This window comes from Schistosoma mansoni, assembly GCF_000237925.1.
Source record: "Schistosoma mansoni, WGS project CABG00000000 data, chromosome 5 unplaced supercontig 0198, strain Puerto Rico, whole genome shotgun sequence".
Taxonomy (NCBI): Eukaryota; Metazoa; Platyhelminthes; class Trematoda; order Strigeidida; family Schistosomatidae; genus Schistosoma; species Schistosoma mansoni.
In genome coordinates this window covers 421,134-438,099 of record NW_017386019.1, presented here as the reverse complement: position 1 = coordinate 438,099, position 16,966 = coordinate 421,134, and the positions used below count along the sequence as shown (strand labels likewise).

The 16,966-nt window shown below is 35.9% G+C and overlaps 1 protein-coding gene across 1 annotated transcript; it reads left to right on the top strand.

The window, feature by feature from the left end:
* Positions 1–2,527: 2,527 nt before the first annotated feature.
* Positions 2,528–12,581, top strand: Smp_129310 (inositol polyphosphate multikinase, putative; the record flags this gene model as incomplete). The annotated part of the gene is made up of 6 exons (XM_018791077.1): positions 2,528–2,557; positions 4,525–4,661; positions 6,142–6,318; positions 7,371–7,543; positions 9,198–9,282; positions 11,962–12,581. The coding sequence occupies exons 2-6, from the start codon at positions 4,565–4,567 to the stop codon at positions 12,579–12,581; spliced, it is 1,152 nt and encodes a 383-aa protein (XP_018645725.1). The 5' UTR covers positions 2,528–2,557; positions 4,525–4,564.
* Between the last annotated feature and the right edge of the window lie 4,385 nt (positions 12,582–16,966).

Below are 16,966 nucleotides of genomic sequence, written 5' to 3'. Positions count from 1 at the left end.
AATAAATTCGGGTTCAGTGGTTCAGAGCTTTCTTTAGGGAGGCCATGTTATAAGTTCACAAAAACGTATTCTATCTCTGACGAAACAGCCATTCAGTCCCTTTTAATTCTAAACTGCCGTTTGGCTAACGTGGTTTTGTAATCTGTATGTCTATCTTAACGTGGGTTTACGCGAACCCATCAACTGCAGTTTCGTTGTTGCAGATGTTTCTATGCCAGTCACTGATATAGACCTGCTACAACATCATAATTCGCTCATCGACACGCTCAAATGGAGGTTAGTGGACGGAAATACTAATTTATCTATTTGTGTAACTTTTTATTCCGGTTGTAGATTATTTTCAGTCCCAGTAAGGCACACGATCGGTCCATGCTATCAACAAATACTCGATAAGTATCCTGAGATATACCGAACGCAATATTCGTTTCAATAGGACTTCGTCTAGTTTATATGGACCGACTAGTAACTTCATATCTCGTAAGAGTTGTGATGGTTTCTTGTCCTCAAGATCCCATGTTGTCAACAGCTGCTGTAGTCTCTTTTCAATGAAGGCTGATGTGCTTTGTATCACCTCCGCTCTCTCGTGTTCTAATGCCTGGTCGACTAGATCTCCAACTTCTGCAGCAACTTCGAAAGGGGAGCACTCATTACATATTCATATTCTTTTGCTTGTGAGATATAAACAGGGATTTTATCTGGGAAACCAAATTCTTGGGTTTTTATCCTCATATGCTGGAAGTCTGAATTCAGACTGGACGAGTTAGACCTCACGGATGATCTGGCTCCTCTATCACACACGCAACAACAAACGCAGGAGAAGACTACCAGTGCAGCAGCAGTAGCTCTCAACATACACAAAGGGAAAAGAAAGACTCTTCAATACACCACAACATGCAACAATCGAATCACACTTGAAGGAGACGCTTTGGAGGATCTGGAAACGTTTACATATCTGGGCAGCATCATCTATGAACACAGTGGATCTGATGCAGATGTGAGGGCGTGGATCGGCGAAGCGAGAGCAGCATATCTACAATTGAAGAACATCTGCAACTCAAAACAACTGTCTGTCAACCTACACCAAGATCAGAATTTTCAACACAAAACTGTATGGAGCGAAAACCTGGAAAACTACGAAAGCCATCATCCAGAAGATACAGGTGTTTAATAACAGTTGTCTTCACACAATACTTCCGATCCGTTGGCCAGATACAATCAGCAATATTCTACCGTGGGAGTGAACAAACCAGACTCTAGTGGAGGAAGAAATCATGAAGTAGTGCTTTAAGTGGATAGGATACACATTGAGGAAAGCACCCAACTGTGTCACAAGACAAGTACTCACATGGAATCCTGAGGGCTGAAGGAGAAGAGGAAGACAAAAGAACACACTACGCCGAGAAATGGAGATAGACATGAGAAGAATGAACAAGAATTGGATAGAACTAAAAAGGAAGGTCGAGGATAGAATGGGTTGAAGAATTCGGGTCAGCGGCCTATGCTCCATTGGGAGGTAACAGGCGTAAGTAAGTAAGGTTGGAGCATTCAAGAGAGGACCCTCGACGTCACCAAGTTTATTAGGGGGATACATTCCATGAAAAACCTTACCGGTCTGGTAAAATAAACAGCATGACAAACAAAATAAATGTTAGGCTCACCAGATAATTGTGGTTGACTAAGAATGTATCAATTCCCAAAATAATGATAAAGTTATTACGTGCAAAATTTAATGTATGAATATATTATATATATTTTACAGACACAAAAAATTATACAGGACGTTGCTTAAATTGTAATGAGAATATCGCTGTGGTCAGTAAAGGTAGATAGCAAATAAATTAGAATTCTATTACAGCAAGTAATTGAGAACATGAGGCATATGTGTGCAACAGTGTGCTTGTGAGCGGTAATCAGTGTGTAAAGCTATGGGGGATTCAAAAGGAAAACGGAAAAACTATCAGTATGGTATTGTGGAGATTGTTGAATACCATCCAATTCATCTAAAAGCATCGAACTTGCAAAGAGTAGAGTGCGGAAGAGTGAGAGGAAAACAACCCAGATTCACCATCTTGCCTATAATCCTCTGCATCTCAAAAGATCACTTACAAGTTTTAGTGTCATACAATAACTACTTAAGAGGATAAGCTAAACGAGCGCCCATAAAATTACGGAAGGATTTCTTATCGACATGAGCCTTGAAGATAAGGAATGCAACCCTAAAAGAGATAGTATTGTGAAATCATTATAATTTCATTAATTTTGTCCTTGACATTAACCTGAGTTCCATTGACACACAGTACAAGTACTTTTAAGTTTTCAACGGCAACATTAACTTATTTATTCTCCCGGTTCCGCTACACATCGGTATATATGTCATATTTTTATTAGTTGAGAACCATCTTTAGTTCAGAAACAAACCATAAGATACTAATATTTAGCAATGCCTTCTCATTCTAGTTTCAAGATTGGTACTGAAAAGGTGGATTTTCAAAATGGTGCGCTACTCAAATATTCTGTCGATTGATGGCCAGACTTCAGAGTTTGGCCATGGTAAGATGTACTTATTCTCACTTTTTTTCAAATTCAGTTTTCATTCGTACTTTACAGTATTGGTTGTTTTGCTCACATAAAGTTTAATGAGACTGGATATGTATAGCTTTTTTTCCTTAGGAAAAGAATTTTTTTCCTAATCTTTCGTTACGTGGTAAGGCGATTCGCATGTCCACGGAACTCATGATTATTATTTTGGCAGAAAATTAATTTTCACAACTCTTGAGGTTATAGTTGGCCTTGATAGATAATTAGGGAGTTTGTTCACTTAGTGTTTAAAGCGTCACTGTCCCTTTGAAATAGCCCACGTTTTGGTATTTTCTTTGTGACTCCCTTAGAAAAATTACGTATTTCTTTCAAGGGATTCAGCATGTAATTGTTTGCATTACTTAGTGTAAATTTCACTTGGAAATTCACAATGCATGAAATAAAGAAGTTAAGATTTGTCCATTGAAGACAAAAGATTAGATCAGGCTATTTATTTAAGTGATTTAATTAGCAGCTAGACAAGTCAATTTCATGTATTATACACACTCAACTACTGCCGTCCAAGTGCTTGTTGGTATGGAAGTGAGTTTTTTCATTTTATTTAAACATAAATATTGGTTCAAAGGGGCACCAGATATATATGCGCCACACAAATCTCATTTGATTTGTGTGAGGGTTGTGATACTGCCCGGGTGCCCAAACTGAAGCAGGTGGTTTCTTTTGGGAGCCACACTCGGAGCCTTTAACCTAAAAGTCCGACCCACAAGGCAGTGAAGCATCGTAAGGAGATACAGTGCCATAGTAACCAGTGACTAGCGATTGATTCATACGCCATTTGTTCCTTCAGAATACTGGAGCCCATGTGTACCATTGGTTTGGAATCAGGGTTTTCCAACTCCCCTAGGTGGACTTTCCGTGTCCACCGACCCGGTTAAAACGCTGAACATTCGCTTTTCGTCCTCTCAATTTCGTAAACAACACCTGTGGTGTGAGAAGGCAGTGAGAAGAACCTCCCTGGTAGATCCTATATAAGCGTGACCATGTGAGAACATTTGGAGTGGGAGAGCGGACTCTCCCCGCTCTCGGCTGTACCAGGGCATTTGAGGGCTAGTGGTGAACAAAACTAGGTAAGGCATTAGTCACTGGCTGTGCTAACAGATGGACATTGTCTACTCTAAGTCCGCGCGATAATCGTCATCAACTGTTGGGGACGAACCACAGCACAAAATTAGTCACAGAGGAGCAGATACGTCTGTTCTTTAGTTACTCTTAGTTTCTGAGCCTTAATATTATTCCATGCTTTTTTTCCTGGAAATTTATTCCTTCTAAAATTATATTCTCTTTTTGTTTACTTTTTCACTATTACTGATTCTACTACTTTGGTATCCGTCCCTCTAATTTCCCTAACATTAAGGGGGTGTAGAAATTTGGCTCACTGTATATTTGTACTAGATCCTATGTTGTATATGACTGAATAGTTGTATGTAAAATATGCCAATATGTTGTAATGAAGTATACACTCTTTTACAAGGCCCTAAAGTTCACATCTTGAAAACCGAAAATATTATTACTGAAGTTAATAGTTCTAGAGATACTTCCTAAATTTTCATTGTTGTTGTTGTTGTTGATGAATCAAACCGATTCTTCAGTCATATCTTTGACGTTTTGTCCCATTCTCCCTGATTGAAGAAACTAGGTTTTCAAATGCTTTTTGTATTTGTTAAACTTAAGCTATCCTTCCAGGAAATCCTAACAATGCTGGTTAACTGAAGAAATGAACCCGAACTAAGGAACTAGTACAATGTTTTTCATTAGTAATTGTACCACCAGACAATATCATCACCCTAATGCCAAACAGGTTAGAATATGCTACAACTTACTTTCCATTATATCTGTGTATGTTTGTAAAAATTATTATGTAACTGTTTTACTAAAGTCTTCCGAAATTCTATTAAATGAACTCCATGCTATTAAATACCTTTGTAGCATTTTAAAAGAACCATCTGTTTGTTTATCGAATACATCTATGGTGTTTGGTGATGTTCCTCCTCTACCTACATGTACGGAATCATATGCCTTCCAGGTGGCTGGTCATTCTCGAGAAAATGCAAGTAGTTTTGAAAGTAAGTTGTTCAGTATAAGTAATTGACTGTTACAACACTATTTGTAAACTAGTAATCACTACTGTTAAGTAATGATATCTGGTCTGCTTCACATATTTCTACAAGATGAATTCTGTGATTTCGGAAGTAACTAGTTGGATGTAAAGGTTGTATGATGCTAGATATTTTGTCGGTAACCGGGTATTTCCTTCTTTTCCGGTCACATTATACTTTAATTTATGTAGGGAGGTGATAATTTTCGTTTCATTCTACATTCAGAATGCTTACATAGTTTACAAGAGCGATTTGCGATTGTCCAAAAGTCGCAGAATAATTGTGTTATCATAAGAATGAGAATGAAAGAATCGACTGTGAACAATCCGTAACACATTTCAGATTACAGAGTTGCTGAAACTTATTGATTGCATACAGGTTTCTTCACTGTATGAATCGTACCGACAAACGTAGTGATTGCTTAGCCTTTTTTAATAAAGTTGAATATCAAGTGATAGGTCGCAATTTCGATCTATACTCTATCTTGTTTGTTTAATAAGTCTGATAGTATGACTATCGTTCACACAAAGTGTGTTAGAGCGGTGAGTATAACTACTTGTACTTGGTAAATGATCTTCATTGAGTGCTAACTCTAATAATCAGTTACACTTTTAAGCCTTGAAACGTATTAATACGTGATTTTATATTATAAGAGTTCGAGAGTTTATTCATGTCGAAGGCAAATAATGTCGCAACTTATCCATTATAATGCCCACCTGATTTACTCGAGCTTCTGGACAGAATCACCATTTTACTTCTATCAGTTCTGTACACATATTTGTCCTCGTCAAGTACTCACTTGTTAACTTTGAACGTCTCTTTTATACGCTTGTATATGTACATCTGCTCATATTTATTTGTGATTTAATTAGTTGTTTATCCACTCGCCGGATTTCGTACACCGTTTGTTTTTAAATTAACTATGAGTCACCTTGATTAGGACTTGTTTTGTGTACCGACTTCATGCTGCATTTTCTGGTCATTTTCCTACATGATTGTCTACTTATAATTGAATGCATGAAATAAACATATCCTCTTTGAATTTTGTGTTTCGGCTTTTTGACTCAACATTGTATTAACGTGATATACCAAACGTTAATTACGAAATTAAAGGTTGAATACATACATCATTCCTCATCAATCTCATGTGGTCGACGATGGTCAGTGAAATAATTGCGATATCTGCTCATTAATCTTACACAGATACGCGCAGTAGTCGCACATATACATTTTTAGTCTGATTAAAAGTTTTATAAACACTGATTTTGACAATAAGTAGTCTCAGCCACTCATAACACAAGTGTTTCATTAATAAAACAATTATCTCTTCATCACAGAAATGTAGAAATACCATCTACACTTTTATACTGTTAAAATGTATTACTATCAAATTTGAAATTAATGTATCTGATCATGATATTGCAAATGATGTTTTATATTTGTCTAGTACTTCGAGATAAATCTAAACCAATTATTTACAAGTCATTACAAGATCGTGAAAGAGGTATGCGTGAAGTGATGTTTTACCAGAGTGTGTTTTCACCGGATGCTTCGGAAGCACTTAAACGTCTTCGTCAATTTATTCCAACTTATTATGGAGTTTTTCAATGTCCAGGAACTAAAGGTAATGTAACATATTTTTTTTAATGATACTTTTTGTTTCGTGTTCATACCTCTCAACACCTAACTCAGTCTGGGCATTTGGACGGGCTAAGATAATCTCCATTGATTTCTTTTACTCCTAATTACTACCTGACTACAGTACTTGAGACTAATCTTCCTAATTGAGAATAAGATCGATATGGCTCAGTAGATATTTAAATACGCCCAAATAGCAATCCCCACAACCCTATACTAACAAAGATAGAATAGCAAAACTATTAGGAGTTATGTAGAATTTCCATAAAAAGTTTTTTAGTGTCTTCTTGATTTATCTATTGGCTGAAACTGGACTACCCAATGAATGGCCTTGCAAATTATTTTAAACGGTTTATTATTGACACTGATCATGTTCCGTAATCAAGACACCAAGTGTTATTTTATGTAGCCATAAAAATTTTATTCTCGTAATGTAAAGTGTTAAATTTATCTTTGTCTATTCACTCAGCCAGTCACAACGTAGAACTTCGTACGTACGTACATCAGTTCGAGTTGCCATACCACATTCACTACTCAAATATTATTCATGTTCAGTAATAAATATTTACACTGCATGGTATTTCATACGAATATATCTATTATTGAAAAATGAATAACTAGGAACAACAAACTATAAGCTACTTTTTGAAATATCAGCACGCTACATTCCTAATGTGTAATCAATAACATTTAGCTCATGTAAATTTTTGCATCAAAGATATAGAGTCTAATACGACTGTCTTCTCACTTTCATATTAGGTTTTTGAAAAAATATGGTTCTACATAGCTAATCAGTGTTTTTTTTTTATAGCACGTGGTTATTAGCCAATTCATTAGGTTATTACCCGCACTGATGAATCAGTCATAGTCAACCTCACGCACAGCAGTTCAGAAGGTCATATTATTTAACATACCGTACCAAGGATATTACAGGTGGCGAGTCAAGTCCATAGCATATCTTAAGTTGTTACCAGTGGACAAGGAAGTTCACTACAATGATTTAATTTGTTATCTTTTTTCTATAATTCTTTGTAACAGCTTACTATATGGCTTTAACTGATCTGGTGGCCGATTTCAAACAACCAAATATTTGTGATTTCAAAATGGGTACGGTCACTTATTTTCCAGGTTCTTCACAAGATAAAATCTCTCGTGAAGAGCTTAAATACATATGGCGTCGTAAACTAGGGTTTGTTTTATCTGGTATGCAGGTAAGTTGTGTATCGTTTTAATGACTTTCCAAGTATAATTTACACTTATGAAAAGAAAGAGTTAGATGGAGACTATATCTGTTGGATAGATGATGAGGTTAAACATTTCATTATTTTGATGTGTGCTAGTGAGGTGGGTAAAGAAATGATTCTTATTTTTACATCGTAGGTAAGCTTCACCAATACTCTCACTAAACATTAAAATTCGATTTATTTGGAAGTACTCGGGATGTCACAGATTATATTGTGTGCTACTCATCTAGGTCCTTGTTTGATCTGTCATCTGTTCACTATGTTCTATTTCAGGACTGTGCTTTTTAGAACTAAAAGATTTTAATAGGTTACTGGTATTTCATCGTAGATGCCTTCAAAGAGTCGCTCATATATATTGGACAGTTGAGTGAACAGTACTGAAATTGGGCCTAAGATACTTGATAATGATAACATATCAGTTGTGAATCTTCATCAATCAAGTTGCTTAAGATATTTGTTGTGGTATATCCAAGCATCATCAGTTATCTTGATTTGTATAGGTAGGTAAAGTAGGAATAGATTAGAGGAAAACTTTGAGGGACTAAACCAAGAAATGACATCAATCGATGACGTTATCGATAGTTAGAGTGAGCCATGTTTATATGTTCAGACTGTTAGATTAAATCTTCTACGCTATTATCATAACCATTAGTTGGAAACGTTAAGTGACATGACACATGCATTCATTTTTTTTGTCTACCCTTAAATCTAGAGTTTTCGAATGATTTTATTTTGAAAACTCATCCCTCTCGAATCATATCTACTATCACTGATATAATTATTATTATATCTAGTATTCTGTCTTGGTTTGTACTGATATTTTCATTTTGTTATCTTCATACTTTGTGACAACTTGAACCGGTGTATGTATATGCAAGTTTCTATGTTACTTATGTCTACCTGACGTGTGACATTTCTATAAACACTTATCATGGACTAAGTTTATCACACAATAGTATACTCTCTTTCACTGTTTACATTTTGTATATATGACTCTTATAATTAAAATGACAATTATTTTGTTTCATAGTGTATTTCCTCAGTTTATTGTAACTTATCAATAGTATTCAGAAGAAATAATTACCAATTAGAACTTAAAGACTTGACAGCTGAATCTCAATTGACTCATGATTTCAACTATGAAAATACTGAAATATCCACAAAACCCCTTTTGATCTATAATCATATGCTCACTAGTGACTAACTGTAAGGGGTGTTTCCTTGAGTTCTAGTGGGAAGCAGTGACCAGTGGAGTTCAACCAAGTCTGTTGTAGAGATATCAACTCACTGAAGACAATTGGTGGACGGTTGCTCAAACATCGTGGATTGGTTAAAGTTAGACATTAACACCGTTGGATATCGGCCGGCTCAGTGGTCTATCGGTTAAGTGCTCTGGCGCGAGACTGGTAGGTCCTGAGTTCGAATCTCGCCAGTGCGGGATCGTGAATGCGCACTGCTGAGTCCCATAATAGGACGAAATGGCCGTCCAGTGCTTCCAGGTTTTCGATGGTGTTCTAGCTTGAATTGACTCATGATTTCAACTATGAAAATACTGAAATATCCACAAAACACCTGACAGATACGATAAATTGATTAATGTAATCTACATTCTATTTTACAGATATCTGATACAAAAAATCATTGTTTAATTAAGTTTCCTAAAGCATTTGGACGTACTTTAACTCCAGAACAAGTTTATTCTATTGGTTAGTCATTATCATTTATGCTTATAGTTAGTCTTGTCATAACATTATTATTATTGTTATTATTATTATTATTAGCTTTATTCAATATTATATTTTTGGTACAATATAGAATTCTCAGCACAAAGTACTTCAACATGTTTCCGTTTCCTACTTCTTCGTCCTTCCTGACGATAAATATTGAGTGATCGCCAGTTAGAAGTTAGCAGCCCAGTCAATCGACATCTGGATAATGTACATTCTTCTCGCTGCATATTGCCAGCAACCACGATATCTCTGATTAGGCCTTCTGTAACCTTTACAGCGAAAGGTCTTACACTTTTCAGAAACGCACCTGAATAGGTTGTGCGATTAATAAGCATAATGATGTATTGAAACAAACAAAATTAGATAACTTGTTGAAATATCTAGATGACAGGAACAGGTAGCCCAGATGTTTAAACAGGCCGCCGAAACCATTTACTATATCATTCTCTTTATTCATTTAAAATAGTCAGTAAAGATGTAATTATACATTATGCAATTTTATTATATAAACAAAATGAGTTACACTGCAAATTATGAAGATATAAAAGAGGAGAGTTGGAAAAGTAGTGAAGAGTAATAACAATGAAGAAAATCACTTATAAAAAGTTTCTTCTTATCTTCAAGGAACATACAGAATCCAACGATACCTAGAGAAGTCTTCTTAAAAGGTTATTTAATAGATTGAAGAATATGAATGGAATCTGATGCACTACTCTTACAAAGACAATAACTTTTATCCATCTCGATTATCGGGTTCACCTTCTGTCTCCGCTTTCTTGTAACCAAGATATTCGCAACAGACTATCGTTCATAATACCTTGTTCGTCACCCGCGATAATTATCGAAGAGGTAGAGTTTGTTCCAACGAAAAACTAAATAATTCTATCAGTAACGATATCAGTTGAAACCAGAATAGAACTCTTGGTTCCTTTTGTCTGCTCAGTACCTTGGTACTGGGTCGGGAGTCATTCGGAGGAATTGTGAAGAATGTAAAGACCACACATATGTTCGGAGTTTATTTGTACTTTCCTAACATTAATCTAAATGAATGAGATGGTTTATATTTCAAATAAATATTTTTAGTGGTTTTGCGTTCTCTGATCAACATCGTCGGGATGATTTTGTCCCGTACGGCATTATAGAATATTCACGATTTAATTATTATTGAGCACAGAGAACACAAAGCTGCGTAGAAACGAATCTGTGTTTCTTAGTGTTATATAAGTGATAAACATGTGCTCAAACAGTAAAATCAACATTTTAGGTAGATTGAAGTGGAAAATCAGTTTCCTATTTAGATTGGCCAAGCTATTCACCTGTTGGACCAATCGTATTAGATTTTTCTAGTCTAAGGAGGATAACTCGAGATTACTTCCAACTCAGTAACAGTATATCAGTCAATTATTGAATAATGCGATTGTATCCAAATTATATTCTTTATATGAATACTTAAACAATTTCTGGTGTCCATCTATAGAGAGTACTTACCTTCCTTATTATATTAGCTGTATTCGTCTCAGATGGATTTCACTTGAGGGTTCTAATGAAAAATAGGAATCATTGGATAGCTGTTTCATCCTAGTATAAGAATTCCTCATCAGTGCGCACCCATAAACTAGTCAGGGATCTTGCACAGGTTTCGAAGTTTTACAGAGAATCATTTTTATTATGTATTGAGATTTTTTTATTCTGTAAGACGGCTTCTGGAGTAAAAATCAATAAATGTTCATCGTCTATTTAAATCCGACATTAGGTACTTGCAAAAAGAACTGTGTAAACATTCCAGAATATATGCTTCAATTAAATGAAGGATTTTTTATTATCAATGTAACCATCAGTATAATTTTTAAAAAAAATTGAGTGTAAATTACGGATGGACCAACCATAGTATTCAACAGGATGAAAGTGTTGACAGCAAAAAGCCTGACAATAATTTTGTTGCATAAAAGTTATCAGCCCCCAAAATGCCCTGGTACGGCCGAGAGTGGGGAGAGTCCGCTCTCCCACTCCGAATGCTCTCACATGGCCACGCGTATACAGCCTCTACCAGGGAAGTCCTACTCACTGCCTCATCGTGGCATTACTGTTGTTTACGAAATTAAGAGGACAAAAAGCGAATATCCGGCGCTTTAACCGGGTTGATAGACACCGGGGGTCCACCTAGGAGAATTGGAAAACCCTGATTCCAAACCAATGGTGCACATGGGCTCCAGTATGCTGAGGGAACAAATGGCGTATGAACCAACTATTGGTCACCAGGTATCATGGGACTGCATCTCCTCACGATGCTCCACTGCCTTGTGGATTAGACCTTTAGGTGAAATGCTCCGGGTGTGGCCCCCTAAGAATACCACCTGTTTCAGTTTGGGCACGTGAGCAGTATCACAGCCCTCACACAAATCAAATGAGATTTGTGTGGCGCATATATATCTGGTACCCCCTTGTATCAATATTTATGTGTATAAATAAAATAAAAAATAACTCATTTATCAAATAGAGATTAATGTACTTAACTTTACCGGACAGATTGTGTATATACTGTTTTTATACTACTATTTGGGCGTTGAACTAGACAGTATCGTCTTCAAACACTCAATCTAGTAGTTTCAAGTTGTTGTGTATTACTTCATATAACTATTTTTCTATATTTCACAGGTATAAAACCATTTCTAGGTACAGATCCTACCTATAGTGTTAAACTTGCTCAAAATTATATTATACAACTTGGTCGTATTTTAAATTGGTATGTAGAATATGGTGCAAAAGAGCTTACATTCTGTCGTTCTTCAATTTTATTAATTCACGAGTCATTACCAAGTACTACTACTAATAATGAATATTATCCTTCCAAATCATGTTTTGCATCATCATCAGCACCCACTACCACCATCATTAACAATAACAACAACAGCAATACACATCATACTTCATGTACAACAAGAAATCCAACATTGAATAATCAATTAGTCAATAACTCTCCTAATTTTCCTTTTATTCATAAAGCCAGTACTGGTAACGGGAATAACGGTAATAGTAGTTGTCATGCTACTACTACTACTACTACTTCTACAACCGTACATGCTCAAGTTTATTTAATTGATTTTGCCCATTGGTCTGAAAAACATTATTCTCCCTTATTTAATAATGATATTGAACATAATAAAAATTATTGGACATGTGAATTAACTAATGGTTTTCGGCATGGATTAGAAAATTTAATCAAATTAATGCATTATATTGTGAATAATGAAAGTGCAATTTGTATAAATTCATAAACGGTTATTTAACTTTTTCTTATGTATCAATATATATATATTACTAATTACATAACTAGTCTTAGTTAATTACTATATCAGTTTAGTTGATCTTCTTTTCAACATTTTTTTTATTGAAAGTAATCACATACTACTGATATATGTACACAGAAATAATCTCTCATTGATGAAGAGTTGAACACTGTCGCTCATTAGTCAGTTACAACGTAGAAGTTCGTACGTACGTACGTACGTACATCAGTTCGAGTTGCTATAGCACATATCTAAACACACACACACACAAACACTTTTTTTGAAATCCACTATTGTTATTTTTTTTTTCTGCGACGATCAATCATATTATTGTTATTGTTATTATTACTTATATGATATTGTATGCATATTACAAGAGAAAAGGGGGGTTTCTGCATTTTGACAATTTTGATTTATTCCTCACTTACTCTTTATCTATCTCTCTGTGTTTTTTGCCTTTCTCTCTCTCTCCATATCTATTCGAAATGACTTCACTATGATATCCAGTATGTATTTATTTGTTAACCCCCCCCCCTCCGTTTAATATTAATAAATACTGCGCATCAGTTCGTTCTGTTCTACTTTACGGCTGTGAAACATGGCCATTAAGAGTAGAAGATACTCGTAAGTTACTAGTATTTGACCACAGATGCCTTAGAAATATTGCTCGCATCTGCTGGGATAACCGAGTAAGTAATAGTGAGGTTAGACGCAGGGTATTAGGAAATGATGGTAAATCAGTTGATGAGGTCATGAATCTTCATCGACTGAGATGGTTGGGCCATGTGTTACGTATGCCTGAACACCGATTACCACGACGCGCTATGATGACTAGTATTGAGGACGGTTGGAAGAGAGTTAGGGGCGGCCAAACCAAAACATGGCATCAGTGCTTGAAGTCACTAACTTCTAGCTTGAGCCATGTTGGCAGATGCAGACTACCTGGTTGGGGTCCGCGTGACTATCGTAACCAATGGTTGGAGACTCTGTATGACATGGCTCAGAATCGATCACAATGGCGTAGGTGTATACACTCTTTATCTTCCCTTAAACCTTGAGACTAAAATTGCTTCATATCTCTCTTCCTTCCTATACTATATCCTTATATACAACCTATAATTTATATACTACCACCACCACTAAATTAACTACTATGAATCCGGTGTTGATCTTGTTGTGCTAACGAGGTATGGCAACTTGGACCGATGCATATATGTGCCTGGTCCTACGTTATAGCTGACTGACTTAATATTAATAAATATTGTCTATCCTTTTTTGGCATGTTTATTGATTATTCATTTATCAACAACAAAAAAAAGTTTATTTATTTTGTCCATTGTGTTGTGTTTTCTTTTTGTTATTGTTATCGTTGTTGTTGCTATGCAAAATAGGTCACTAAAGTGACCTATTATTTGTTATTAATTAGTTGAGTGTGGGTTATAGATTTCAATTTCATGTTCATTTAAATCATTTATAATTAACATCAGAATATGATACAAAATTGTTTAGTACAGTTAAGTTTCACACCATTTGGATATGGTTCTCAATTGTACTTTATAGAGCTTAACATAATGTTCATTGATCTAAATTGTCATATCGGATTAGTTATGATGTGATGAATTTAAACTAAATCGAAATGATTATAGTAGTAATGATCATGAGAAAGACTGATTATTGACAATGTGGTTCAGAAACGCTAGTCAGTCAGCTACAACGTAGGACGAGGCACATATATGCATCGGTCCAAGTTGCCATACCTCGTTAGCACAACAACATGAACACCGGATTCATAGAAGTAGTTAATTTAATGGTGGTAAAATATTAAAGAAAGGTTGTATGTAAGGATATAGTACAGGAAGGAAGACAGATATGAAGCAATTTTAATCCCAAGGTTTAAGGGAAGAGAGAGAGTGTATACACCTACGCCATTGTGATCGATTCTGAGCCATGTCATACAGAGTCTCCAACCATTGGTTACGATAGTCACGCGGACCCCAACCAAGTCTACATCTGCCAACATAGCTCAGACAAGCAGTTAGTGACTTCAAGCTCTGATGCCACGTTTTGTTTTGACCGCCCCTAACTTTCTTCCAACCATCTCTAATACTAGTCAGCATAGCGCGTCGTGGTAATCGGCGTTCAGTCATACGTAACACGTGGCCTAACCATCTCAGTCGATGAAGATTCATGACCTCATCAACTGATTTACCACCATTCCCTAATACCCTGCGTCTAACCTCACTATTACTTACCCGGTGATCCCAGCAGATGCGAGCAATATTTCTAAGACATCTTGTGGTCAAATACTAGTAACTTACGAGTATCTTCTACTCTTAATGGCCATGTTTCACAGCCGTAAAATAGAAATTTATATACGTATAAGAGGAGATTCTGGAATCCAAATTGAAGTTGATAATAAAGAATTAATAACTCTGTATTGATTCTTAATTACATCACACAACATCTTTAATTTTAAGTAACTTATTTATTTCAACATACAAATATTGGTACAAAGAGGCACCAGATATATATGCGCCACACAAATCAAATAAGATTTGTATGAGGGCTGTGATACTGCCCAGGTGCCCAGACTGAAGCAGGTGGTTTTATTAGGGGGCCACACCCGGAGCATTTCACCTAAAGGTCTGATCCACAAGGCAGTGGAGCATCGTGAGGAGATGCAGTCTCATGGAAGCCTGTGACCAACGATTGATTCATACGTCATTTGTTCCCTCAGGATACTGGAACCCATGTACACCATTGTTTTGAAATCAGGGTTTTCCAACTCCTCTAGGTGGACTTTCCGTGTCCACCAACCCGGTTAAAGCGTCGGACATTCGCTTTTCGTCCTCTTAATTTCGTAAACAACAGTAATGCCACGATGAGGCAGTGAGTAGGACTTCCCTGGTAGAGGCTATATACGCGTGACCATGTGCGAGCATTTGGAGTGGGAGAGCTGAGTCCTCACTCTCGGCCGTACCAGAGCATTTATGTGTCTTAGCATTGCCGTTGGTAATAATCTTGTCTTTATGAACATTTCTTACTGTTTACTTTTAACCTATTGACACATTCAATAGTTATGTAAAATTTTATGTCTAGAATTAAGTTATACAACTCGTGACAAAAACGAATGACTATTGGGAAAGTGAGCAGTTTTATAGGTATGAATTGTTAGCATTGCCTATCTACGTAATAATTATATTTTAAAAGAAAGTATTCTTAAAATTCCCGTCAGAATCAGCTGGGAAGAAATGAATATTTTGATAATCATCATGCTGAATCCTCAAATGGCTTGGGTTCTGTTGAATCAGGTGCTAATAGCCAGTTCTCAAGGACATACTGAGAAACTCTGTCAATACCCATGTCTATTTCTTTATCGTCCTTGGTCGTAGTTCAAATAAACGTTTTGCCTTCTCATTACCTGGGGACTAGGTGAAGAGTCATTAGTAAAACATAGCGCGATTTGATTTAAAGAGTATTTTGTCGAAATATTTCGGTTTGAGTAATTAGATGCGGATTATAACAAATCGCTTAGTAGTAACTAACTTCATATTCTCTAATTCTTGTCAATACAGTAACTGAGCCAAATGACTTGAGGTTGTGATAAACATGTTTTTATGCTAAATGGCTGAATATAATTCCCAGGAACCTCTGACGTTAAGCTTTGTCAGCAAAATGTGCTGATAATCTCGAAAGAGACGATAGTGTTCATGAAATTATGAATCTAATACGATATATGAATCACACAATCAGACTAATGTAGAACAGGATTCACGTAGAGTATGTATGACATGCCTCAAAATCGTTTGCAATGGCGAAGGTGCATCCACACTTTGTGTTCTACCAAATTCTAATCTTCTGAATTCTTCATGTCTATATCTTTCTTCTCTTTCCAAATTTATTTCACTGGATTATACTCCTTCAATAACATCTTCAAACCCTAATCTTTCACATTAATGCTTATACTCTTACTACTTCTACCACTATGGGATTTGAATCGACAACTGCATCTCTGTGCTGATGTGGTATGGCAACTCTAACTGATGTACGTACGTACGAAGTTCTACGTTGTGACTGACTGACGCAAAATATATATGCGAATGAGTTTAAGAGTATAGAAAAGCACTGAATTAAAATGATTGAAGATTTAATCCAGAAACTAAATATTTCATGAATGATAAAACAAAGTGACATTTAAACTGCGACTAGAAATAGTAATTTTCAATTAAGTTGTCAATATCCTTCATTTGATTGGTGGTTCTATTGTAAGATAAACTATTCGAAAATCAACGACCAACAGTTTTACATAGCGATCTACATCTTAAGCTATTTCTTGTCAGTATTAGTATTAGTTAGAATATAGAAATTAGAGG